Here is a 27,300-nt window from a genome sequence, read left to right on the forward strand (position 1 = left end):
GAAGTCAGTCCATGGTCAGGATCAGTCGACACAGACTAAGGTATATGTAATCTATGGTCGAAGCAGTCCGACACATGTCCGACACATAACTATGAAGTTATCGAGAATTTCTACCTGAGGTCGAGATTTCGAGAACAATGAAGTTTTCAGTTTTCCTATTGGTGAAGTAAATGTAAATAATTTTAAGGCTGCAGGGGATAGGTACAAGTGTAAATTAAAAATTTATAACACCCCTACAAGTGAAGGTTACAGTAACTAGAAAAAAGCTGATAACTTTCAAACGGCTGAACCGATTTTCTTGGATTATAGCTAAGAACACTCTCGATCAAGCCACCTTTCAAACGAAAAAAACTAAATTAAAATCGGTTCATTAGTTTAGGAGCTACGATGCCACAGACAGATACACAGATACACGGACACACAGATACACACGTGAAACTTATAACACCCCTCTTTTTGGGTCGGGGGTTAAAATACAAAAAGCCTTGATGTGTATCCAATATATTTAGTAGAATTATTATGGTGGATCCACATACTTGTGACAAAGCAAGTACTGGCTGGTAAGTGTGTGGCGTCGATCATAGATTATAAGTCTGCGGGTAGCAGCCATAGACCATAGACTAATACAATTTTTTTTATTCTTACTTCACCAGCTGCAGACAGCTTCACAGAATACAGATCAAAATCAATCAAAATCAGCTGTAAACATCAATATGGCCGTTCATACATTCACAAAATAAAATTGTTTTTGCTATAAAATCATACACTAAAAAATAGAAAAGTGCAAATAAAGTAGAGAAACCGCGTAAAATATTTTGTTGTAACTTTGCGAGCAGTCGGTGTTGATGTTGACTAAAAGTGTTGCGTCATGACAGAATAGCCTCTCACTGACAAATAAATACAATAAAAATTGCTCACGAGAGATTACGGCAAACAAGGAACATTTCCATTTCGCTCGTTTCACGTATCTGTCGAGTATTTAGCTAATGTGATAAAGTGTGCTACGATAATTAAAATGAGCAGCGTACGTTTAAGCTTTGTGTCCGTTGGGAGGATCGCTGTAAGGAGAAATTCACAGTTGACATCAGGTGAGCGCTTTAATTGTTTTTCCCATCGAACTGGCCGTATTCCAAAGACGTACATGTAGCGTACATCGCATTTTATTACATTTACACGCGTATATATGCTGTTTGATAACAAATCGTCATGCGCCACTCGATGTTTTTCTGATAATCTTGAACATGAAAACTTGAGCATCCCACAGCAGGTCGCGGGCTTCCAGCAAGGTCATTAACATTTAAATTGTATAATCGGAGGCTTGACATTGGTTTGCGAGGTTCATATTCGTGTAAATTGTTTATTTTTATCATTTGAGACATTAGGTATTCAAATTCATACATAATATCACCAATTAACATTAATGTATTATGCAATATATAGTATAAGTATTATTACACTTTATAAGTGTAATAATACTTATACATAATACTAAGTAGTAAGTATAATATATGCCATCAATATTCATACTTAGCTAATGTGAGAAAAAATGTGGTTTTTAAGAAATAGTTAAGTAGGTAAGTACTTAACAACTTATAAAATATAGTATATAATGATGAATGTGATCAGAAATAATAGTTATAATACTTAAGTCATCTTGATAGTAATCTGCAATCTACAATAAACTTATACTTTAGGAAAAACAATCTAGGTACATCTCTGTTTTGAAAAACTTTGTATGTAAAATATATATTTATTTTTTGAGATCTCTAACACAATTATAACATTAGAGATCTCAAAAAAAAAGTGTGACTGACAGATAGACACACAGCGGCGATAAGTATGTACAATTATGTACTTAATTTAATGGTAAAGTGAAGTACGTTGCGAAAAAGCATTGTGAAAAAACAGTTCGGTATTTCGAAGAGTGCTCCATATTGCTGTCAAAGGTATGTAAAGGCTGGCAATTTACACTTCACCAGTGTGGCAGATTATGACTTAAAGGCCCTAAACCCTTCTCATTCTAGAGATTTGTGCCCAGTAGTGGGCTGGCAATAGGTTGAGATAATCTGTTCATGTGACTGTCAATTATTATCGTCTGAGGCATCAAAATAATCAAGGAAAAATTATAAGAAAAACTGTCGTTATTTATTAGCAGCCCACCGGTTTTTCCTAATGACTTAAGTGGTTAGTGTGTGATTTCTCTAAACTGATCAAATAAACAGGAAAACATATTATAATATGTAAAATTTTAAAAGGCTTTAATTGGTTTCTGTTTCAAAAAAAAAAACTGAAATCTATTACATTCATACTTAATGTTTTAATAGTGAACTTTACTTGATTTCTCTGACTAATTAAGCAAATATAAAAGTAAGTAACAAGAAGGAATAAAAACTTAAATTATGCATATTATTTAAAATAAAATCTTGAACTAAATGCATTGATTAGCTAAATACTTAATTAGTGATGTTTTATTACTTATTGAATAGGCTGAATTTATATTTAGTACAATTTATATTATTATAAAGTATAAATTATTGGGTTTGGTTTAATTTTGAAAGAATATAAATGCATGAATATACTTTTATTGTACACCACAAAATTAGTACAGAAGAACATATATGAACACATACAAAATACATATATACATTATTTTACTGCTTCAAAAGCGAAATGCATATCTAAATGGCAGAATGACAACAAAAAGTTTGATGTGCAATTTTACAGCCAGGTATTGAAGTTTTTAAACTAAATCAAAATGGGCTGACCAAAAAGTGGAGTCATTTGCTAGGTTCATTATTTGGGGTTTTCTGCAATTAACTTCTAGCTTTAATATGAAACTGTACCTATATCCAAAGTTTTTATTACTTCAAAAATGTCTTGTTAAAGTAACGAAGTAGGTAATGTCTTGACTCATGACTCCTGCTTTGCAGATGTAACTATTCAAAATAACAATCTATGAATAGTAGGCGTCTAACTACCTATAAAAATAAGCTGACCAAGTGTGAGCCAGACTCGCGCACCAAGGGTTCTGTCCTCACTTTTGTAGTGATAATAATAATTTAAATAAACAACTAATCAATATACCTACTTACTTACATTAAAATTAGTAATGCTTAGATAATAAATAATTACTCATCTCCATCTGAAGCAAATCTCTTTTGTGTGGGGAGGTTTCTTGCAATAACTATTATGAATCCTTTTGAAGATTCAAAATCACTTGTTAAAGTTTATTTGAACATATAAGTTATTTAAAAAGGTTTCAAAAAATTCTGGCTGCGGTTTGGATTGCATCTTTTTCAGTCAGAACATTAAAGTGCATAAATTCCACCATTATGGTTTTTTGAGAATTTTATAATACCCAGTGACTTGCGCCATCAAGACGAATCTAATATCGTATTATTTATATCAAAATCGGTTGAGATGATACAAACAGATCAAACACATAACTCTCCTTTTGAACTTCGCCGCAGTCGGGTAAAAAATTGTTTCTATTCTATTCTAGAATGTGGTGGGTCCCCAGATCCATTCGCATTTTAGTAGGGAACCCAAAAAATGGCCATATAACAAAAGCACTCAAATGTGTCTATACAGCCTACCACTTCAGTTAAGTGTCGAGTTACTTCACCACTTTCACTTTCATGATACGCAGATTCCAGCTTAGCCGTTAGGTCCTGAGCACACTCTTGTTTTAGCACTAGCTCAGCGCATGGCTTGTCGTATCACACTAATATTATAAAGGCGAACCTTTGTCTGTATGTAATATGTGTGTATGTTTGTTACTCTTTCATGCAAAAACTACTGAACAGATTTGGCTGAAATACGGAATAGAGATAGATTATAACAACCCGAAAAATCAAAGAGTTCCTATAAGATTTTGAAAAACCTAAATCCAGGCGGACGAAGTCGCGGGCGTCAGTTAGTCCAATATAATTGTTTGGAAAGATTTGTTGTAAGATTCCTTTTCACGATTTTGGTAAGAAAACTTAAAAATGTTTTATGTTCTAAAAATTTTTCTCAACATCCAGAGATTTTCGCAGATTCTCCAAAGATTAGTTCTTAATGTTTCCACCGCAAAATTTCAAGGTGGATCCATACCTGCGCTTACGCACGAACCGTATCGCGCGTATCGTAACAAATTGCATCGAACACGTATGGACGCGTCACTGTCTCTGTGCGCACGTGCATGTCGTAAGCGCGTGTTTGTATTCACGTATCGTACGTACGTAAACTACACGTACGTCACGTAAAACTCACGGAAAAAGCCGGCGTACATGTTACATTATGTACACCGGGCGTGACTTTTAAATATGGACGCGAACCGCTCGCATACACTTATGGACACATCTACATTATTCTTACTACTTGATGACCGCGACTTCATTCGTGTGAATTTAGGTTTATAAAAAATTGCGCTTGATACGCTCGTTCTCCTATTTCTTATAGTTTTCTATATCTTGCTGTCAAATTGAAAGGTGAAATTCCACTAACCAACCAGGTATTCACCCTCTCAAGTTGTGTAAAAGTTAAAAAATATTTCGTTAATAGGCGAATAAAACCTCCCCCGAAACCAATTCCTGGCTACGGCCATGGTGATAATTAATTACGTAAACTTAAAACTAAAGCTACGAAGGTTCCAAAAGCGCCCAGGTCTCTTTTATACATATTATGGATGATGCGCGTTGTATGCACGGTTCGTGCGTGTGCGCAGGTGTGGGTCCGCCTTCAAATGCCGTCGATTATATCAAAATGATGCCATTACGAACTCATTACACGGGCGCGCTGTAGTTACCTGCGAGAGAGGCGAAAGCTTTCACGGGTTTCTTTGTTGGTTTGCACGTTAGGGTTTAGGCAGACGGGCTGCAAAATTTATTATTACTAACTTATGCCCGCAAGTTTGTCCGCGTCGATTACCCAGCAGAACCCCTATTTTACCCTCTTACTGATTCAATTTTCAAAAATCCTTTCTTAGCGAATGTCCGTCATTATAGCTAACTGCATGCCGAATTTCAGCCCGATCTGTCCAGTAGTTTGAGCTGTGCCTTGATAGATCAGTCAGTCAGTCAGTCAGTCAGAGCAATTCAATGTCACTTGCTTCAACTGTGAAGGAAAACATCGTGAGGAAACCTGCATGCCTAACAGTTCGCTAAAGTTTTCTCAAATATGTGTGAAGTCTGCCAATCCGCACTTGGCCAGGCAGCGTGGAGAACTATGGCCCACGCTGGAAAAATTATAGTGCTCTTAAGCGTGTAAAAACTGATAACACAGGTGCACTCTATTCCCTCACTTTCATAGTCTGATACCCGACACGATCGGAGAGAGATCAGTAGCAGGACCAACGTTTTTATGTGCTCTACGTGGCACGAGGGTGTAACAGCAGTACAGCACTAACTTCACAACTTGGGTTCTACTTTCTATTAAGAATTTGTTGAAAGAATTTCTAATACCTTTAGTATTTAAACTTGAATTATCAGTTAGGTATAGTTTGCGACAGGTCGAGATGGCAATCGGGGTATGAGGCGGGGGTCACCCCGCACACCCGCACAGCCCCCGTGCTAACCCGGTGGTCGTGCGGGTGTGCGGGGACCCGATTGGTATCTCCACCTGTCGAGTACTATAGGAAGATGTAACGTACTTTGTTATGTTAGTTAAGATGTTATTTTTAAATTTCTCTTTCTGTCAGTCAGTTGCACGTGTTAGGTAAGTTATGATAATAAGTAGCTAAGTAAGTAAATGGTTGTTGAATAATAAATAATTTACTGCAATCATTAAATGCACTTAACAAAGTAACAATTATAAGCACCTAACTAGCGCAGTGCGGTCAAGTGTGAACTAATTTGTCGACTGATTTCCGTTCCGTAGTAATTAATAACATTACCTATTACAGAATATTCATTCGATCTATTTTGATCGATATCAGCTCCCCCCTCCCCCCCGATTGTGTAAGAAAAACCGGCCAAGTGCGAGTCGGACTCGTATACGAAGGGTTCCGTACCATCGTATAAGATATACCTAATATCTTTATGTAGAACTCTGCAACTTAATAACGATCTGCGCCATCTATATATGATTTAGTGAACACATTTACACCCGTATTCACAAACGTTAATAAGAGATCTCATAGTGCCCTCGAACGCACAGTGTCCGTTCCACCAATCAGATGACTGTATCACGTCAATTTAGAATGATCTGATTGGTGGAACCTACACTATGCGTTCGAGCGCACTGTGAGACCTCATAGTAACGTTTGTGACTACGCTCGTTAATTTTTTTTGTGTGATATACCCACAAATTTACGGTTTTCGGATTCTTTCCTTTACTTGTGCTATAAGACCTACCTGTCAAATTTCATGATTCTAGGTCAACGGGATAGGTTTTCTTGACAGACACGACAGACGGACAGACAGACAACAAAGTGATCCTATAAGGGTTCCGTTTTTCCTTTTGATGTACGGAACCCTAAAAACGTATTCATCGTAATCATAATCGATAGCAAATTATGCCACTGATTGGTTGAATTCGCTGTTCACATTTTTCACAACCAATCAAGGGCAGAACTTGCTATGAATTATATGAAAGATACAGAGGTAGCTTGCATCCCGGAAAACATAGGCAACTTTGTATCCCATAAAATCAAAGAGTTCCCACGCCACACGGACAAAGCCGCGGCCATCAGCTAGTTTGCGATATATGCATTTATAATATTAGTATGGGTTTAGTAAACTGAAAGTAATTTAATCAATGAAGACATCTGAAGGGCGTCTCAAACTTGTATGATTAAATAATTTGACAAAGCGTAAACATTTTATAAGGCGGACCACAATTTCCTTTTGCGTGCGACATTAAGTGCTGATCCATAGTTATTATGTCAAGGTGGAGTTGCACAAGTTGTTTTGTGGATTTTTTCATTACCTTGTAACTGGTACCTTATATGAGTTGATACTAAAGTGAGTTATTCTTGGGGGCGAGGACTCCGTCACAAATGGGCAGTAACTTTGAACTTTGAAGTATCGGACTAGATTAGATATCTAGTCGGATACTTCAAAGTTCAAAGTTGCGAAATGATTAGGATTTTAAGCGGTCAACTAGTCATCATCATAATCATCAATACATCATCGGCCCACCCTTTTTAACCGACTTCAAAAAAAGGAGGGAGATTCTCTATTCGACTGTATGTTTTTTTGTTACGCGATTACTCCGCCAAATATGAACCGATTTGGATTTTTTTTCGTTTGGTAGGTCATACTTTTGAGGGGGTCCCATTTTTGTTTAGTGAAGATCTGATGAATATCTTCGGAGATAGAGAACAGAACTCCCCAATGGATAAGAGTAAATTGCTCGCGATCAGTGTAATAGCTTAGTAAACAGTACGTTTTTAACTAAGTACATAGCATATTTTAATACAGCGGGGCCACTAAAAATTGTAAAATATGTTTTTTTTTAAAAAAAACGACTTCAATAACCACAAACACTAAAAAGTTAAAAATAATTGAATTCATTACCGAACATAATATTATGTATATTATACAAAAGAGTTAATATAGTTTTATTTTGGAGTCGGTGCCAATGTAGAGTAAGAGTGGACGGTTCGTGCGGCTAATTGGCACCGGCTCCAAAAAATGTTAATGAATTATATTATCTTTTTACTTTTTAGTGTTTGTGGTTATTAAAGTATTCTACTGTACGATATTAATTGCAATTGCAAACACGATCACTTTTATTGCTGAGTCGTAAATAAACACTTTATACAAAGAAAGTAGGTCGCAAGATTGACAATACAATGCAGTTCTTGAGCCTCAAGGATGAACAATCGTATGGCTCGAGTCATTATCTACACAAAGGCTGATTAGGGAGAAATGCGTGTGACTTACAAGGAAATCCCATGGCGATAGTAAATTCCAACTTCAAGTCGAAATGAAAGTAGGTTGCAACTGCGACATTTTTAGGGTTCCGACCCAAAAGGAACCCTTATAGGATCACTTTGTTGTCTGTCTATCTATCCGTCCGTCGTGTGTCAAGAAACCTATAGGGTACTTCCCGTTGACCTAGAATCATGATTAGCAGGTAGGTGGGTTTCATAGCACAAGTAAAGGAAAAAATCTGAAAACCGTGACATTGCGTGTTTCCTCGCTTTTTTTAAGTAAATCCTCTTCACCGCATTCTTCGGATTGTGGATTTACTTACTAGGATTCCTTCCTAAGCAGTCACCGTGCCTGAGAATAGCCTAGAGGACATCTTCGTGTGGGTATAACATTTTTAATGTTTGTTTGTTTATTTGTTCCCAGGAAGCGCACAAAGCTGCCGCACGGTGCGGCGGCCGTGCTCGCGACCGCTGAGCACGTGCGCCGTGCTGTGCAAGAGTCCCACCGAACAGCCGCCTGGACCTCCGCACTCCTCCAAAGAAGCTCCCGGAACAGGTAACAGCATCTTCCAGCTTGTGTGTATCCGGTTATGGACAAGGCCTTTTTATCTGTTAAAGTATTTATCATACCTAATAATAACAATCACACTAATATTATAAAGGCGAAAGTTTGTATGTGTGTGTGTGTGTGTATGTGTATGTTTGTTACTCCTTCACGCAAAAACTACTGGATGGATTTGGCTGAAATTCGGAATGGAGATAGATAATATCCTGGATTAGCACATAGGCTACTTTTTATCCCGGAAAACCAAAGAGTTCCCACGGGATTTCGAAAAACCTAAATCCACGTGGACGAAGTCGCGGGCGTCAGCTAGTAAGTAATAAATTACATCAAGTGAGTGCACACTTTCTCCGAAATACGCTTGACGCGCGTATAAATCTGGCCAATCCAATAACTATATGCCTAAAAGTGACAAGGGCCAGTTGTTGGGGAGAAGATATAATATTTATGTGTAGCTGTAAACTGTGCAACGTAGAGTAACAAGGGATCCATTTCAACTGCAGTCGTATAGGACCACAGGGTCGGTTCTACATAATTATAAAAATACTTACTTACTGATCTGAAGGCTTAGCCTAAACCGCTGGGGTTAGAAACTTGAAATTTTGACAAGGTTTCAGGTTTCTTTTATGACGTGGGCGTCTACTAAGAACGGATTTTTGGGAATTCCTTCCCTAAGAGGGTTAAAAAGGGGATGAAAGTCCGTCATTTTTCAGTATCTATTAATAAAAATTGGTATTTACTATTTAGACTTTCGGGCAAAAATTAAGAAGTGGGTACGAGTTTCCGAATTATTGGGAGTTCCACTCTCTCACCGATTTTCACAAATCTGACTCGAGCGAAACCGGGGTGTTAAGCATCCACTACGTAGCCCTTCCAGCATCAGTTTTCCCTCCAATTTTAATATGGGTACCTTCAATTCAACATAGTTCGCTCCATAGCGCGCTGAACAACTTTTAGTTTGTGGACGAGGCCAACTGTCAGTGTCCACGTTTCCGTTCCATACGCCATTACAAGTAAATAAAAAATCCTAAATAGTTCACTAAGAGTTCACTAGTCAACTCTTTGGCGTGATGTTTGACGGATCACCACGTGTAGTCTACGGTTGGACACGTTCCATCACATGTTTCTCGTCCGTTGAACGGCCAATACAATGTTGCATTCAGCCATGGCATGATGATGACTATTATAACGATGACGCGGTATGGCTCCTACTGTAATGTCTGTTGATGACAGTTTTTAACCCCCAACCCAAAAAGGGGTATAAGTTTGTCGTGTGTATCTGTCTGTGGCATCGTAGCTCCTAAACTAATGAATCGATTTTAATTTAGTTTTTTTTTGTTTGAAGGGTGGTTTGATCGAGACTGTTCTTAGCTATAATCCAAGAAAATCGTATTTGCCGTTTGAAAGTTATCAGCTCTTTTCTAGTTATTACTGTAACCTTCACTTGTCGGGGGGGTGTTATAAATTTTCTGTATAAATATCGTAGACGTAGAGCCCTCTGCAAAATGATGAAATAGTTCTGGGGGTGACAATAATTTTGCAGTCTCTTTGCTTGTCCTGTCCCTTGGGTTTTATTTCCGGCTTGTTTAAGAAATTTTCTGTCCTACTGAAGAATTAACTCTCTTAGAGAAGGATCACTTTGCTGAGAACGTACAAACATCACTTTTTAAATGAACCGTTCAAATCAAAAGTGAATAAACTTTTTCTTGGCAAGCGTGGAACACTTTGCCAGCACGTCTGATTGCAGGCATGTGCTTGTCTATAAATTAAAAAAAAAACAACCTTTCAAGAACATGTTTCCAAAACCAATTTCATTTTCAAGTTCAAAATCATCAACATTATAGCAGCGCCTACGTCAATCGATCAAATATACGTAATTTCAATTTAAACAATGCCACGCTCTTTCCAAGCGACATCAAGGTGATACCGACCCCAAGATCATGTGAGCAAGGTCGCATTTCCATTGTCCCACTCTCGGCGCATGAAGCGTCTTTATCGAGTGAGGGGCACATGATAAAGGTCAAGTAGGAGACCATATTTTGTAATCATTTAACAATAAGAGATAGGCTAGAACGAATCTACAAAACACCATTTGGCTTCATTACCCCTAGTTAGAGTGGCAGTGTTATTGTGCTACAGTGATGATGGGTTCCGTACGCTCAAGGAAGAAGGAACCCTTACTGATCATTTCGTTGTCTATCTGTCCGTCTGTCCGTCTGTCGTGTCTGTCAAGAAAACTTATAGGGTACTTCACGTTGACCTAGAATGGTGAAATTTGGCAGGTAGGTAGTAGGTAGGTCAAGGGTAATAATCAAGGGTATAAGGGTTCCGTTTTTCCTTGGAAACCTAAAAAGCCGTGCTCAGTAGTGGGATGGTGATGGGTTGGTAATATGAAACAAAGAAACAAACAAATCTTTCCTCTTTATAATATTACTAGCGACCCGTCCCGGCTTCGCACGGGTGGACATTTATTTTTTCTATTTTCCGGGATAAAATATAGCCTATACGGATTCGGAAGAATCCCTCTAAGTAATAGTAAAAGAAATTTTGAAATCGGTCCAGTAGTTTTTGAGCCTATTCTATACAAACATACAAAAATACAAAGGTTTCCTCTTTATAATATTAGTATAGATTAGATACTTCCCATCAAAAAATCGAAACGCTTCACAACACATTTTAGTCTGGAAGTGTTTCAATGAGAAGTAGATTTTTTGATTAGAATTTATTAGTATAGAATTTATAAGTAGGTTTTTCCATCTTGACATCAATAGCAAATTAATATCGTATAGTTACATAAACATTTTGATTTATTGATTGAGGTAAACGACCTGCCTATTTACAAAAACTCACAGACAGTACAATTTGATAAAACAAATTTCATTGATGAATTCATTTCCAATGATGATTTATTAGAAATATAATAACATCAATAATATGCTAATTGTTAAATTCGAATGCTTCGTTTATTTATTAATTATTGGTTTAAAGTTTCTGCTAACTTGATATATTAGCATCTGAATTAAATATTAGGTACTCCACTAGCAATACAAATTGCAGAAGACAAATCTCTGGTCAAAATCGATTATACGGATAGACCGTGAAAAGCTAATAGATAGACACATTTTCGCTTTTTAACCGACTTCCAAAAAAGGAGGAGGTTCTCAATTCGTCGGGATCTTTTTTTTTATTTTTTATGTTTGTTTCCCGATTACTCAAAGACCCCTGGACCGATTTGGTTTTTTTTTTGTTTGAAAGGGTATACTGTGCAGGTGGTCCCACATAAATTTGGTGAAGATCTGATGAATATCTTCGGAGATGGAGAACAGAACTCCTCAATGGATAAGAGCAAATTGCTCGCGATCAGTGTAATAGCTTAGTAATAAACAGTAGGGTTTTAACTGGGCTTAGCATATTATAGTACAGTGGGGCCACTAAAAATTGTGAAATCGGGCGAGCTTCACTCTTGGATTTCTAATTTTTTTTTAATATGCTCGCTCGACTTGATACCTAGGTGCATTACATGTGTAGCTAAACAAAAATTATTTTCGACTTTTTAGTGTTTTTGGTTTTTGAAGTCGGTTTTCTTTTTCTTTTGAATTTTTTTTTATAATATTAGTATGGATAGAAAGAGTATAGTCATAAATAAAATATGTATACCTAAATGAATATTTTTTTGAAATATCAGTCTAAACTAATGTGTTTTAAGTGCAGGAAGGTCTTTAATTACCTAACTAAGTCAAAAGTTAGTTTTCAAGGCTAATTTGCAGATTTAATTTTGTTTAATGCTAATTGCTAACCTTGATTAAAGTTAAATTCGAAAACTAATGATGACTCGAGCGTAAAGATTTTATGTAAGCCTGTAAATGTCAAGATTTAGTGATGTACTTAATATTAATAGGATTATGTGGCCAAATCTGCATGTACACAATCTCGTAACTAAGCTAAATCTATACTAATATTATTAATGCGAAAGTGTGTCTCTCTGTCTGTCTGTCTGTCTGCTACCTTTCACGGCCCAACAGTTTAACCGATTCTGACGAAATTTGGTACAGGGTTAGCTTATATCCCGGGGACGGACATAGGCTACTTTTTATCCTGGAAAATCAAAGAGTTCCCACGGGATTCCTAAAACCCATCCGCTTAACCGATTTGTATGAAAGGTACCGAATCAGCTTGTGTCCCTGTGATTGACATAGGCAACTTTTTATCCCGGAAAATCAAACTATTCCCAAAAGATCTTTAAAACCTAAATCCACGCGGACGAAGTCGCGGGCATCCTCTAGTCACATAATATTTAATTATAGATTTTAGTGCTTTTTCCCCGCGGGGGAACATTTAGATTTTAGACCTGTCATTTTAGTTTAGTTTAGAAATTAGAATGGTTTTGACATTGTGTGTTTGTTTAGGTTTGTAACATTGTTTTCTTTTTTTGACGATTCCTGCTGCTCAATCATCGTTGATATTGTATATTGTATATCAAATCTTTGAAAAGAGCAACCACCGAGTTTCTTGCTAGTTCTTCTCGAAACCAAAGCCAAAGGAAAGGCATTCCGAACCAGTGGCAGATGCGTTTGACGATTCAAAAGTACTTGTAAAAGTCTAATTGTATGACAATATTTTGTGCAAATCTGAGAGTTTTAGCCGTTTGTAGTATAGTATAGCTGCTATACATACTTCATATACTAACTTGCTATACTATAGCAAGTTGAAGTGACATCACGGGTAGTTGCCTAGATGGCCTCTGGAGCTAGGAAGAGCTGGAAACAGCAAACAAGTAATCGTAGTATAGGGTGCCGAGAGGTGGACCGATGATTTAAATAGAGTGATTGGATGAGGAAAGCTGAAGACCGTGTGTAGCGGCGCTCTTTGAAAATGGCCTCCCGTCCTAAGGCATTGTTTTCCCCTCCACTTTTAATATAGTAGGTACCTTCAAGTCAAGAGTGACTAAGCATCTCCTAGGCAAGCGCTCCTATAGGTAATGCCTCCTTCTAGGCAAGTCTGATTGCAGCCAAGCGCTAGTCTATAAGCTTAGTGGACGTCTGTAGGTTGAAACGATGATGATGACGATGATGAGTTTTTTTTAATATACAGACTAGATGGAGTAGTTGAATAATGGATGATAGATAGATAGATAGATAGAACACTTTATTGCACACAAAAATACATGTAAAAGAACACAACACAGAAAGAAGAAAAACAGAAAAAAAACAATTGGGTGCAAAGGCGGCCTTATTGCTTGTAGCAATCTCTACCAGGCAACCTTTGCTGAAAGGAGAAGCTGGTGTTGATGATCTGTTGGTCCCGCAGGTTCGTCATCAAGCGGCAAGAAGGGCGGCAGCGGCGTGCTCACGTGCCCCAAGTGCGGCGACCCGTGCACGCACGTGGAGACCTTCGTGAGCTCCACGCGCTTCGTCAAGTGCGACAAGTGCCACCACTTCTTTGTCGTGCTCAGCGAGGTGGACACCAAGAAGAGCATTAAGGACAACGCTGACAGCAAATCCGGATTCTACAGGTAATCGAGGGGTGCCCAATGACTCACACTCAAGCTGCCACAGTGTGACTTGTTGAGAATTCATCGACTTTTCCCAGCATATTTTATCAAAACTATTTTTAACCCCCGACCCAAAAAGAGGGGTGTTATAAGTTTAACGTGTGTAGCTATCTGTGTATCTATCTGTGGTATCGTAGTTCATGAACTAATGAACCGATTTTAATTTAGTTTTTTTTTTTTGTTTGAAAGGTGGCTTCATCGAGAGTGGTTTTAGTTATAATTCAAGAAAATCGGTTCAGCCGTTTGAAAGTTATCAGCTCTTTTCTAGTTATTACTGTAACCTTCACTTGTCGGGGGTGTTATAAATTTTTAATTTACACTTGTGATATTTATAAAAGATATTCTTCTGAAGCGTGTGCTAAACGTATTGACATCTGTGTAATAATTTTGTTATTGCGAAAACATAGTGGTGTCAACGAACCATGTTGCTGCACGTCTGTCTGTGACATTGTCTACAGGTTCACGATATCGCGGCATCTACGTTGTATTACTTAGACTGTACGCTTTCCTAGCACATTTTACTATAGTTCCGTACCTCAAAAGGTAAAACGGAACCCTTATAGCATCACTTAATTTGTCTGTCAGTCGTGTCTGTCAAGAAAACTTAACGCTGTGGGATGTTTTAGAGCCCCATGTTTAGGGTCTAGGGTCTATCTGAGGCACTGGGCTACCCCACCCCAACTGTAGGAAAATTGGTTATCCAAAGTAGTGTAGAATTTTAGGGTCACTCTTAGAGATTCAAAATATTCATGCTCAGCACATTGTTCGCCAAGTTTTAATCGCGTAAAAATTACGATGACCGAATGATCAATTCTGCGAGGCGATTCGCTAAAGTCATTACTCTTTTAACTACGAATCTATAGGTTAATGACATCGCGGATTGGATCGTCTAGCAATTGGCCAATGACCGATAAGCTTATCAAGAGAAATGACCTAACGAAATGTTTATTGTTTTATCGGCGTCTCCATCTCGGAGTTCTTTGTTATGCGATAGCTTCTGACAATTTGGGGAATATACGAAATTTTAACCAGTATTAACTTCACATTAAAGTCAAAGTCAAAGTCATTTATTCAAATTGGTTACTATTGTAGACTTTCTGATTGTCAAATGATGTAGCGGTGATAGTAATTAATCATGTTAACTTATTAAAGCTACGAGGGTTCCAAACGCGCCCAAGTCTGAAAAGAGCCCACAACAAACTCAGCCGGGAATATTTTTTAGCATCACCACTTTACATTTATGTAGTTTGTAATCTTTAGAGAGATTTTCAGTTGGGATGGTGCCTATGTCAGAAGAAATTACTTCTTAGGGTTTTTCCAAATTCATAAAATCCATGTCCACTGTTAGTTTTAATCTGTCCACATAGTGCGGGTCTTTCAATGCTGCTCTTTCCGACGCGAGGTCGCTATTCTAGCACTTTGGGACCCCAAAGTCTATCGGTTTTTCGAACTATGTGCCCTGTCTATTGTAACTTTTGATTCGCAACCCGTTGAGCTATGTTAGTTACTCTGGCTCTCTGTTTCAGCACGCAGAGAAACTCCAAGCATCTTTCTTAAAGAGACTTTTTCCTTTCAGAAAGCCTCCACCACCCCCCAAGAAGATCTTCGAATACCTGAACAAGCACGTGGTAGGCCAGGAGTACGCCAAGAAGGTTCTCTCCGTGGCCGTGTACAACCACTACAAGCGCATCTACAACAACGTGACGGGCACCGGCGACGCGCACCATCCTCTACACCACACGCATAGAGGTAACTTTACTTGTATAACACCTGAACAAGCACATGACAGGCCAGGAGTACGCCAAGAAGGTTCTCTCCGGGGCCGTGTAAGATAACTATACCAAGGGGGGTATCATATGAAAGGGCTTTACCTGTACAAAACATTCTAAAACTGGTTTTAATTTATTTTTATGCATAATAGTTTTTGATTTATCGTGCGAAATGTCGGAAAAAATACTCGAGGACGGAACCCTCGGTGCGCGAGTCTGACTCGCACCTAACCGGTTTTTGTTGAGTCTAGTATGAGTTGATGCTTAGTGAAATCGTTTATTATAAAGTTTATTTATATTGTCGACATCGCTGAAGAATGCGCTATCGATTTCGGTAATGACAATGAAATGACGGCTCGCGTCGCGTCCGCGAGAGTGTGTCCAATTGATTTGTGGACGCGGAACGTTTTATAAAGCGAAACTGTTACCGTTTTGCGCGTTTCTTATTTACTCTGTGAATCGTTATCTTATATTTATATGGTGTTACAAATAAAAACCGGCGAAGTGCGAGTCAGACTCTGGCACCGAGGGTTCCGTACTTGGGTATTTTTTCCGATATTTTTATTTTGCACGATAAATTAAGAACTAAATCAAGCATAAAAATAAATAAAAATCTGTTTTAGAATGTGCAGTTAAAGTCCTTTCTTATGATACCCCACTTGGTATAGTTTTCTTACTTTGAAAATTGAAACACATTTTAATTTTTTTTTTTTTTTTGTGATGTAACCACAAATTCTTGGTTTGAGATTTTCTCCTTTACTTGTGTTATAAGACCTACTTACCAAATTTCATGATACTAGGTACAATGGTACGGAACACTTCGCGTTAGTTTTTTTTTTTGTTTGGTTTTAGTTTTTAAATGATGTTTTGATGATGGTGGTCTGTTACAGACCTGCTTCACCTGAGCCACAGCACGGGCGGCGGCGGCGGCGTGGCGGGCGGGGGCGCGGAGGTGCTGGAGAGAAACCACCACGAGCTGAGATTGGACAAGAGCAATGTGCTGCTGTTGGGGCCCACAGGCAGTGGTGAGTGTCAACCTCGTCGTCATCTCATACCGATCAGCGTGTACGGGAGCAGGTCAAATTAGCCCTTAAAATCTAACCTGGTGGTAAGTGATAATGTAGTCTAAGATGGAAGCTTGCTAACCTGGATGGCGGTATGGCAGTTTTTATTAAACCCATACCCCTTTGGTTTCTACACGGCATCGTACCGGAATGCTCAATCGCCTGGCGGCACCGCTTTGCCGATAGGGTGGTAACTAGCCATGGCCTAGGCCTGCCACCAGAAATTTGTCATATTATATCTTGTGGAACTGGGCCGGACATGTTATGCGCATGTCCAACGAACTGTGGGCAAAGACCACTGGATACCATAAAAGACAAAAAGACGTCGAGGCAGACCGAGGCGTCGCTGGCGAGACGAACTCGATGCCTATATGCCTGCCTGGCCCCAAATATCCCTAGACAGAGACAGGTGGAAGGAAGAAAGGGAGGCCTTTGCCCAGCATTGGGACATTACAGGCTAGCAATAAAAATATCTTGTGTCACAATTGTTTTGTCACAACTATGTCTACTTTCCTCCAGGTAAGACGTTGCTGGCGCAGACGATCGCACAGTGCCTGGACGTGCCGTTCGCGATCTGCGACTGCACCACGCTCACGCAGGCCGGCTACGTCGGCGAGGACATCGAGAGTGTCATCGCTAAGCTGCTGCAAGATGCCAACTTCAAGTGAGTAATCTGTGCACAATCGCTGTTGGACTACAGGGTGTAACCAGGACGCTAGCAAAAACGAGGGCAGGTGATAGTACTGATGATTACTGATAAGATTAGAGCCTCGATAGCTCAACGGTAGAGGAGCGGACTGAATTCCGAAAGGTCGACGGTTCAAACCCAACCCGTTACACTATTGTCGTACCCACTCCTGGCACAAGCTTTACGCTAAATTGGAGGGAAATAAGACTTTAAAAAAGGTACCATAAAAAACCACGATTTTTTTTAAACCTTTATTTTTTAAAATTTTACAATATATTACTAATAAAACATCTGACTGAAGCTAGAGGTCAACGAACGCTCCGTAAATAGGCCACTCGAAGTCAATGCCACGTCGGAGGTGGGGCATTGACCTGAGTTTTGCACGTTATAATGCGGGTTTGAAAGTTACACGTTCGGGTTTACACGTTCCTCCAGTAAAAGTAATTACATAATCACTTAAAGTATGTTTCTGTTAATTTCAGCGTGGAACGCGCACAGACCGGCATCGTGTTTCTGGACGAGGTGGACAAAATCGGCGCCGTGCCCGGAATACACCAACTGAGGGATGTTGGAGGTACGTTTCAACATTTCATCCATTGACGTAGTCAGGGTTAGTTGCACTCGCGGTTGTGATTAGCGTTAAAGACCAGCGTTCCGTCCAAGATCCAACATAGTTGAATATGCTAAACACTAGACCAGAGGTCGGCAAGAGGGCAATTTTAAGTGCGGTCTGAATACTTATTTTTTTTATCGAGGTCCAGATTTTTTTCACTTTGCCACAATTGGTAATATGAATGTCAAAAATGAGATGGACCGACGGCAGTCTTGAACCAGGTTTTTATAGTTTGTTTCACAAGAGGAACTAGCGATAGTTATACGTGATTAGAACTATCGCATTAGCTAGTTCCTCTTGTGTTACTTAAAGTGAATATTATCATATTTTATAATGCAAAATGTGTAAAGTAATTCATTTATTCATTGATAGGTATATTATTAAAAATATTCAGCGGCCCAAGGTTCGATCGTCCACTGCACTAGACCAATAGGGAACAGATTGTGAAAAAAGGGTGATTTTTAACCCCCGACCCAAAAAGAGGGGTGTTATAAGTTTGACGTGTGTATCTGTGTATCTTTGTGTCTGTGTATCTGTGTATCTGTGTATCTGTCTGTGGCATCGTAGCGCCTAAACGAATGAACCGATTTTGATTTAGTTTTTTTTGTTTGAAAGGTGGCTTGATCGAGAGTGTTCTTAGCTATAATCTAAAAAAATTGGTTCAGCCGTTTAAGAGTTATCAGCTCTTTTCTAGTTGTCTTGTAGAAAAGAAGGTTAGATAACCGTTAGGTTCATAATATTATGTCAATAGACAAATGTCAAGCTGTCAAGATGGACGTTGCCTAATACATAATTATTTATTTGAAAATGATGTTTTGGAAAACTCAAATACTTTGGATCGTCGGGGGTGTTATAAATTTTTAATTTACACTTGTATTTCATGTACAATGTATTACTTCCAGGCGAGGGCGTACAACAAGGCATGCTGAAGATGCTGGAGGGCGCTGTGGTATCGGTACCGGAGCGCAACTCGCGCAAGTTGCGAGGCGACGCCGTGCAAGTCGACACGACCAACATACTGTTCGTGGCCAGCGGCGCGTACAATGGACTCGACAGGTATGACGATATCGATCACAACAACCTGGTCAAGTACCAGTCGGACTCACAACAATGGGCTCCGTAGTCTATACCATCGTTTCAGATTGATATGACACTATGTACTTTTTTTTTTCAATTTGGATGGCGGCCATTTTGAAATTATTTTTATTTATAGTTATAGCGGCAAAAGAAATACATCAATCAATCAGCCTGTTTGCGTCCACTGCTGGACATAGGCCTTCCCGAGAGAGAAAGAAATACATACTCTGGGCAAATTTCAACTCTCTACCCATTATTGTTCATGAGATACAGCCCGCTGTTAGACAGACGGACGGATGAATAGACAGACAGCAGAGGCTTAGTAATAGGGGCCCGTTGGCACCCTTCGGGTTCCAAACCTTGAAAGCTCATTCAACGTTTCTAAAAAACTCATTCGACCGGTTTCTTTTTTGAAGCGAAGCTTTTTTACGGCTATTTTGGCGGTCATTGAAGTGTAAAACGATGAAAAACGTCACCGAATATATTATATTAAAGCCAAAACTGAAATAAGTTTAACTTGAAATGGTATTATAAGTACTTTTTCCGCGCAGGCTAATCCAGCGTCGCAACAACGAGAAATACCTAGGCTTCGGCGCCTGGGACCCCAAGTCCGGCCGACGCGCGGCCCTAGCGGCCGCCGCGGCTGACGCGTCCCCACTGGACAGCGCCCGGGATGAGGCAGATGAACGCGATCATTGGCTGAGATCCGTGCAAGCGCGGGACTTGATAGACTTCGGCATGATACCGGTCAGTATTACATGAAACCATCCCATCATCATCATTCATCATTAAATCATCGCATCTAAATTACGTGCAGTTGCATAACACCATCCATCCATACGCTCGAACACAATCTCTACACCTATTGCATAATACCATCCTTACGTGAATTCGTTCGAATGGCACGCGATTTAGCAATAATTGATGAATTAATGATGAGCTCAACGGTTGAGGAGCCGACTGGATTCCGAAAGGTCGGCGGTTCAAATCCCACCTGTTGCACTATTGTCGTACCCACTCCTGGCACAAGCTTTACGCTTAATTGGAGGGGAAAGGGGAGTATTTCCTGGCTAATATTAATGTACTTACATAACCCTGTATAAATGCAACCATAAATTGATTTTTGCAGGAGTTTGTGGGGCGATTCCCAGTGCTGGTGCCGTTCCACAGCCTCAACCAGGACCTGCTCGTGCGGATACTCACCGAACCCAAGAACGCTATGGTGAGCAGACATTATGCCGTAATAGTCCAGGAAAAGTAAAACTTCTTAAGATGCATGAAACGGGTCTGCCTGCGAAATTCAAATTTAATTTGGTTTTTCGCAATTTGTAAACTAATACGACAACGTAGGCTTATGGCATTCTGATTTCGACAGTGGCAGTATCATCCTCACAGGTTTATATAAAAATCTTTACTTGAAAGTGTCCAGTTTAAGAAATTAGTTATATTATCGACTAATTTGTGAGTAACTCGTGTCGAACTCATTATTTTTAACCCCCGACTCAAAAAGAGGGGTGTTATAAGTTTGACGTGTGTATCTGTGTGTCTGTGTATCTGTGTATCTGTGTATCTGTCTGTGGCATCGTAGCGCCTAAACGAATGAACCGATTTTAATTTAGTTTTTTTTGTTTGAAAGGTGGCTTGATCGAGAGTGTTCTTAGCTATAATCTAAAAAAATTGGTTCAGCCGTTTAAGAGTTATCAGCTCTTTTCTAGTTTTCTTGTAGAAAAGAAGGTTAGATAACCGTTAGGTTCATAATATTATGTCAATAGACAAATGTCAAGCTGTCAAGATGGACGTTGCCTAAATACATAATTATTTATTTGAAAATGATGTTTTGGAAAACTCAGATACTTTGGATCGTTGGGGGTGTTATAAATTTTTAATTTACACTTGTGAACTCTTTATTTATTCATTTGAAATTTACTTTACATTGCAGACATTATAGTAGTTTTTCTCAAAAATACTTTGCGCGACTTGGGAAAAACTTAGGTGGTTGTACGATCATACTTGTTCTTTTTAACGCGACTTTCTCGTTTGTAGGTGGCTCAATACAAGTTACTATTCGCAATGGATAAGTGTGAGCTTTCGTTCAGCGATGAGGCGCTGCAAGCCGTCGCTTCGATGGCCATGGAGAGGAAAACTGGCGCCCGAGGACTGAGAGCGATCATGGTAAGGTACCCGGCTGGAAATATTATACATCGACCTTTAAAAAGAGATAGCAGTTTCGTAGAGCGTTGGCTCTGTCGTTGAGACCGACAAAACCTTACATAGGCATGAGTGACAGAGACAACGCTCTACAAAGCCGAAATCTCATTCTAAAGATCGATGTACCATATTTCTTGCCGGCTACTGTAAGTTATTGTACTCTATCCACGGAGAGAAGTTATTAAAGAGCACTCTGTTACGTAATCCCATACAAATGACAAAGACAAAAAACTCAGCAGGCGTTAACCATTTTGCGTGGCCAACCAATCCAACCACAAGGTGTGGAATCCCTCCGGTGGCCAAGTAGACCTTCAAAGCAAGAGTAAAGGCTCTCTTCTAAGCAAGCACTTCAACCCAGACATCATCATCGCAATGTTTCTCAGGCATGATTTTTGTCAAATAGCAAGTCTATCTCACAATTTAAAAAAACTAGAGGTCTTTTATATGTAATCTTTTATGAGTAGACTGTAGCCGTACACAGGAAACTATTTCTTACGAGTAAGTTGATTTAAAATAAAACCTGTATATTCACAGGAGAATCTACTTCTGGAGGTGATGTTCGAGATCCCTGGCTCAGACATCACTTGCGTCCACATACACGAGGGCTGTGTAGTGAGGAGCGAGCCTCCCAGTGTGAGGCGCCGTACGCAGGAGAGGGAGGAGGAGCACCATTGGCCCTCGGTGCGCCTCACTAACTGTACGTCACCACACCCACCCCACGCACGACACCCCACACGTGCACCATACCACACGCATACCACACACGTACCACACCACACGCATACCACACCACACGTGCACCATACCACACACGTACCACACCACACGCATACCACACCAAACGCGCGTCACACCAAAGCACACTCATACCACACCACAGCACACGCACACCACTTACACACCCAGCAAACAACACGCACACCACACCACACCACACGCGCACCAAACCACACGTGCACCATACATAGCACCCAAACTACACGCCTACCACACCACTTTCACACACAGCATATTATTAAAACTGGTCCCTAGAGCGCCACAAAGGAACAAACAAACATAGACTGGTGAACACAAAACCGCTTTGCATTACGCAATCTGGTAAAACATAGCGCTTGTATGATATTTCCGTGTATTTCTTGCAGGAAGCGTTAGAAAGCGTCGAGTGGCCGCGCACTAACGGCTGCTCTATATGACACTGTGTTAGTACACTGGACAATACAATATTGGCACTAGCTTATCACCTATTATGATAATCATCGCGTAGCGTATTAGTAAAGTATATTTTGTTCAAGCTTAACCTTTTACGGCGCATTTACATTATCGGTCACCGAGGGCGGCGACCGCATTCGGTTCGACCGAATTGATTCATCGAATTGGAATGTTACCATTAAGTTATTAGAACCGGCGGCTGACCGAAAACCCGTTTACACCAGTCGAACGAAAACGATCTAATGTGAATGAGCCCTTACAAATAGAATTTTGTTTTGCTGAAAATCATTGAACAAATAAAAGTAATAATCATCATCATTGTCAACCGATAGACGTCCACTGCCGGACACATGTTTTCGGACTTTTTTAACCCCCGACCCAAAAAGAGGGGTGTTATAAAGTTGTGTGTATCTGTCAGTGGCATCGTAGCTCCTAAACTAATGAACCGATTTTAATTTAGTTTTTTTTTTGTTTGAAAGGTGGCTTGATCGAGAGTGTTCTTAGCTATAATCCAAGAAAATCGGTTCAGCCGTTTGAAAGTTATCAGCTCTTTTCTAGTTACTGTAACCTTCACTTGTCGGGGGTGTTATAAATTTTTAATTTACACTTGTTGGTCTTTTACGACGCCGCCGAGCCGACGATAGACAGTTAATTCATGTCGTAGTGCAAGAAGATGACGTCATTGGTCCACCTAAGGAGGGGGTGGGAGGCTTCCAAAGCTGCGCTTTTCGCTTTGCTATTTTCAATTATCAATCCATTACCGGCCCACTACTGAGCACGGGTCTCTTAGAGTAAGAAGGGCTTAGGCCATAGTTTGCCACGCTGGCCCAATGCGGATTGGTAGACTTCACACACCTAGGAGTACATGGAGAACTCTCAAGCATGCAGGTTTCCTCACGATGTTTTCTTTAACCGTTAAAGCAAGTGATATTTAATTGCTTAAAATGCACATAACTGCAAGGTTAGAGGTGCGTGCCCGGGATCGAACCCCCGACTTCCGATTAGGAGCCGGACGTTCTAACCACTAGGCTATCACAGCTTTTATTTTGCAATAAAAATATCTAATTGATTTTGTTTTTTTTTTCACCAGGATCTCAAGTCAGATTCGGAACCATCTGTCAGCCAGTGCGCGCTGTGAGGGAGAAGTATGGTGGAACGAACAGACAGACAAACATACACACATACCGAATACCGCGGCCTTGCCTACTGTGACCGCAAGTCTTTTATACTATCATTAGTTTTAACCACTTATATAAAAAAAAAATGCAAAATAAATGCTCACTTTTTGTAGAAAAACAAGTTAGTGTTTTGAATTTTGGTTTTTGAAACATGCAAAATCTTGACTGATAATACTCTGACAACTATAAGTAGTAACTTAAAGTTATTTTTATGATAAGTAGCTTTTGGTTGTGCCAAAAAAGCAAAATTTATTTTGAAAAAGTTTTCAAATGCATTCGTTTTGAAGTGCTGTTAGAAAATTTCGCGTAAAAGTAGGTATTAGTCAATGCATTTTGTGTATTATAATTTTTTATATTATGACACAAGAAAAGTGTGAGTTGGACTCGCACACGAAAGGTTCCGTACCGTACAAGAAAAAAACACTATTTGAAAATATACAGATGGTCGGAAAAAGACGCACTATAAGGGTTCCGTTTTTACCATTTTGGTACGAAACTTTAAAAATTGTATACCTACCTAATCATGTGTCAAGTTCCTTTCCTAAATTATTCTATTTCTGTACATTTTTAAAACCAGCATCCTATATATAGCTGGGTTTCATAACTATTAATGATATATTAGTTCTTGGAATCCATCTAATTTTACTCGACTGCCCAAAAAGGAGTGTAATATTTCCTGACTTCATGTTTGTATGCGAGTCTATTTATTTCGCCATAACTTTTAAATGCCTTAGAATCCTTACATCAATCATTGTATCGGCTATAAATTTTTTGAAAAAAATATCAATATGGCAAGGCAGTCGTGTTTTAATATTTTTTAATCATTACTTTTTTTTTTTAATGTTTCAAAAGTATCGAAATTGCATTTAAGAATTTTTGAATAAATTGTTTTCCCTCCAAAATCAAATGTTCCAGTAAAACAACCGATTTGCTTATCTATAAGTTTGACGGCTTGTAGAAACCGATTTTTGTTCCGAATAATATTTCAATGACCTGAAATAAAATTTTCGGTGAAATTATCGATTTTTGACCAAAAAAAAAAAAACAAAATATATTTTGTTCAAAATATCATAAATTATAGAAATATTTTACTTGTTTTTAAAACTTCTAGAATTTAGGTAGATAAATATAAGTCTGGAAGCTAAAAGAGATAGAATACTGGTATCAAGAACTAACACTGCATAATAAAAAAAATGTTACGTCGTCCACCATACAATTTAATTCTTGTGATGTAAATTACTGTAAATATACCTATAGAAAAAGTTAACTAGATAAAATAAATAAATAGTTAAGGTTATATAGATCACGATTTTCTATGCCTTGATCAGTTGTAAGTACCAAAACCTAGAAAAGTTTGGCAATAGGTACCTACTGTGAAAGTTATATTAATTGACATTTTGAGTTTTTATTTTATTCATTAACTATTTTTAATCAAAATATCGTGTACAGTTGCAATGTGATGAAATCTAGAGTAAAAATAAGTTTTATTTAGAAATAATTGAAATTTCTAGTTGCAAATGGTACATGAATTTAGAAAGAGAGAAAATTATTCGCTTTACTGCTAGAATTATAATAGACTAAGCCTATTTTCAAGATAAAATATAAAGAAAACGAACTATATCTCTGTTTTATTTTATATTCTCCTTTCATTTAATTTATTGGACTTAACATAAGCATGCACATATTTTTCTAACATTATCATACAACCAAATTCCTTTTAAGGCTTATTTTCTTGTAAGACTCATTTTCAACAATGTCCAACAAAATGTTTACCATTTTATATACTTCCTCATAACTCGTGTACAAAGCGGTAGGGGTCACACGTATGACATTGGGATCTCTAAAATCTGGGACAACACCACGAGATTTCAAAGCTATAGATATTCTGTATCCTTCATCGTGTTCTAGACATATATGACCACCTCTCTTCTCATCTTTCCTTGGATTACCGATAGTAAAACCATATTTAACCAACTTTGTTTCAACTAAGTACATTAGATAAGATGTAATATGCAAAGATTTCTTCCTGAGGTTTGTCATTCCAGCCTCATTGAACATTTTTAATGATCCTTCCAAACCCGCCATGGAAAAGACGTGTGGAGTTCCAATTTGCCAACCGCTTGCGTTTCTTTGGTGATCGAAATCTTGGCGCAGTTGGAACTGTGTTTCTGGTTTATTTCCAAACCACCCAGCTAAACCAGGGAGATTGTTAAAATGTTTTCTATTTATGTATAACCCTGAAGTAGCCCCCGGGCCGCCGTTTAAATATTTATAAGTGCACCAAACAGCAAAATCTACATCTAAATATTTTAAATCGACTTCTATACTGCCGACTGCATGGCTTAAGTCCCAACCGATGATTATACCTTTTGATTTTGCAGCCTTAGTAATTTTCGCCATGTCTAAAACTTGTGCAGATCTGTAGTAAACTGTTGGTAGTAATACTAAAGCTACATCCGAAGTCATTGCTTCAATAATATCATCTTCTTTCATAAACTTGCCTTTGCATTTCACAATTTTTACAGCATCTTTTGTCTCGTATCCTTTTAATCTCACTTGACTGTCGATTGCGTATTTATCGGTAGGAAAATTTATGTCATCGACTAGTATTTTGTATCTGTCTTTAGTTGGTTTGTAAAATGTGCTGACCGCTTGATGTATGGTCACGGTTGTAGAATCAGTAATTGCTATTTCGTCTGGGTGAACTCCGACTAAGTCTGCCATAAGTTTTGCTAGTTCTGCTGAGTATAAATAGTACTTGCCATCATCCACGTTCCAAATCTTCACCCCTTCTTCTTTCCATCTATCCATTGCCTTCAAAATTGCTTCTTCCGCGTCCTTCGAAGCTAGTCCTAAAGAATTCCCGCACATATAAATGGTGCCTTTCTTTATATAAAATCTACGACGAAAATGTCCCATAGGATCGTTGTTATCCAAAAAAGTTGCGAAATCCAGTCCATCTTTGAACTGTTGATCCATTATTGGATTGTTAGATTTTTTTCTTCAATACTTTATACTTACTGTGATTATCTGCGTGATACTAGAAACTCTTTATAATTTTATACTGCAATGCTATGCTTCTTGATATTTAAAATTACAATTTTTTTGTTTAGATTTTAAATTGTGATATTTTTGATAATATCTAGTAAATGCGACTTTCACTAGGTATTTTTTTTTTGTTTTATTAGGCAAGTACTTTCTTTGCGTATCGATGAATAGTGTGGATAGTTATTTCGTATCTGCTTTTATATGATAAATGTGTTTATATTAGGGACGTAGGTGTTGTTTATATTATATCTCATACCGTGCGAAATCTGTAAGTGTGTCCATGTTGTAAGTAATAAGCAGGACAGTTTATTTTATACTAGGTGGTGCCCGCGACTTCGTCCGCGTGGATTTAGATTTTTTTTAATTCCTTAGGAATCCTTTGATTTTCCGGGATAAAAGTAGACTATGTTGTCGATGTCAGTTTCCGGGATGCAAGCTACCTCTGTACCAAACATATAAATCGGTTAAACGGATT

The 27,300-nt window shown here is 38.7% G+C and overlaps 2 protein-coding genes across 4 annotated transcripts; one reads left to right on the forward strand and one right to left on the reverse strand.

Annotated features, from left to right (window-relative positions):
* The first annotated feature begins 640 nt into the window (after positions 1-640).
* LOC123874365 (ATP-dependent Clp protease ATP-binding subunit clpX-like, mitochondrial) lies at positions 641-23,842 on the forward strand. 3 transcript variants are annotated; one of them, XM_045919663.1, is made up of 14 exons: positions 641-1,088; positions 8,283-8,414; positions 13,728-13,932; positions 15,548-15,720; positions 16,631-16,765; positions 17,324-17,468; positions 17,975-18,066; positions 19,008-19,161; positions 19,734-19,929; positions 20,312-20,404; positions 21,226-21,354; positions 21,925-22,071; positions 22,533-22,589; positions 23,690-23,842. In XM_045919663.1, the coding sequence occupies exons 1-13, from the start codon at positions 1,016-1,018 to the stop codon at positions 22,581-22,583; spliced, it is 1,725 nt and encodes a 574-aa protein (XP_045775619.1). In that variant the 5' UTR covers positions 641-1,015; the 3' UTR covers positions 22,584-22,589; positions 23,690-23,842. The 3 variants fall into 3 exon arrangements, with proteins under 3 accessions (XP_045775619.1, XP_045775621.1, XP_045775620.1); XM_045919665.1 differs by lacking the exon at positions 22,533-22,589 and having other exon boundaries at positions 21,925-22,087; XM_045919664.1 differs by lacking the exon at positions 22,533-22,589.
* Positions 23,843-25,092: 1,250 nt separating this feature from the next.
* LOC123874368 (kynureninase-like) lies at positions 25,093-27,021 on the reverse strand. Its single transcript, XM_045919669.1, has one exon. The coding sequence runs from the start codon at positions 26,754-26,756 to the stop codon at positions 25,476-25,478; it is 1,281 nt and encodes a 426-aa protein (XP_045775625.1). The 5' UTR covers positions 26,757-27,021; the 3' UTR covers positions 25,093-25,475.
* Positions 27,022-27,300: the final 279 nt, after the last annotated feature.

The sequence above is a fragment of the Maniola jurtina genome, chromosome 18 (genome assembly GCF_905333055.1).
Source record: "Maniola jurtina chromosome 18, ilManJurt1.1, whole genome shotgun sequence".
Classification (NCBI taxonomy): domain Eukaryota; kingdom Metazoa; phylum Arthropoda; class Insecta; order Lepidoptera; family Nymphalidae; genus Maniola; species Maniola jurtina.

What these genes read in the sequence shown, in the direction of transcription:
- LOC123874368 (XM_045919669.1), bottom strand. Translation starts at nt 26,756, where the DNA reads ATGGATCAACAGTTCAAAGATGGACTGGATTTCGCAACTTTTTTGGAT.
- LOC123874365 (XM_045919663.1), top strand. Translation starts at nt 1,016, where the DNA reads ATGAGCAGCGTACGTTTAAGCTTTGTGTCCGTTGGGAGGATCGCTGTA. An exon ending in AAATTCACAGTTGACATCAG is followed by an intron (nt 1,089 to 8,282) that starts GTGAGCGCTTTA and finishes ATTTGTTCCCAG; the next exon opens with GAAGCGCACAAAGCTGCCGC. An exon ending in GCGTACAATGGACTCGACAG is followed by an intron (nt 19,162 to 19,733) that starts GTATGACGATAT and finishes TTTTCCGCGCAG; the next exon opens with GCTAATCCAGCGTCGCAACA.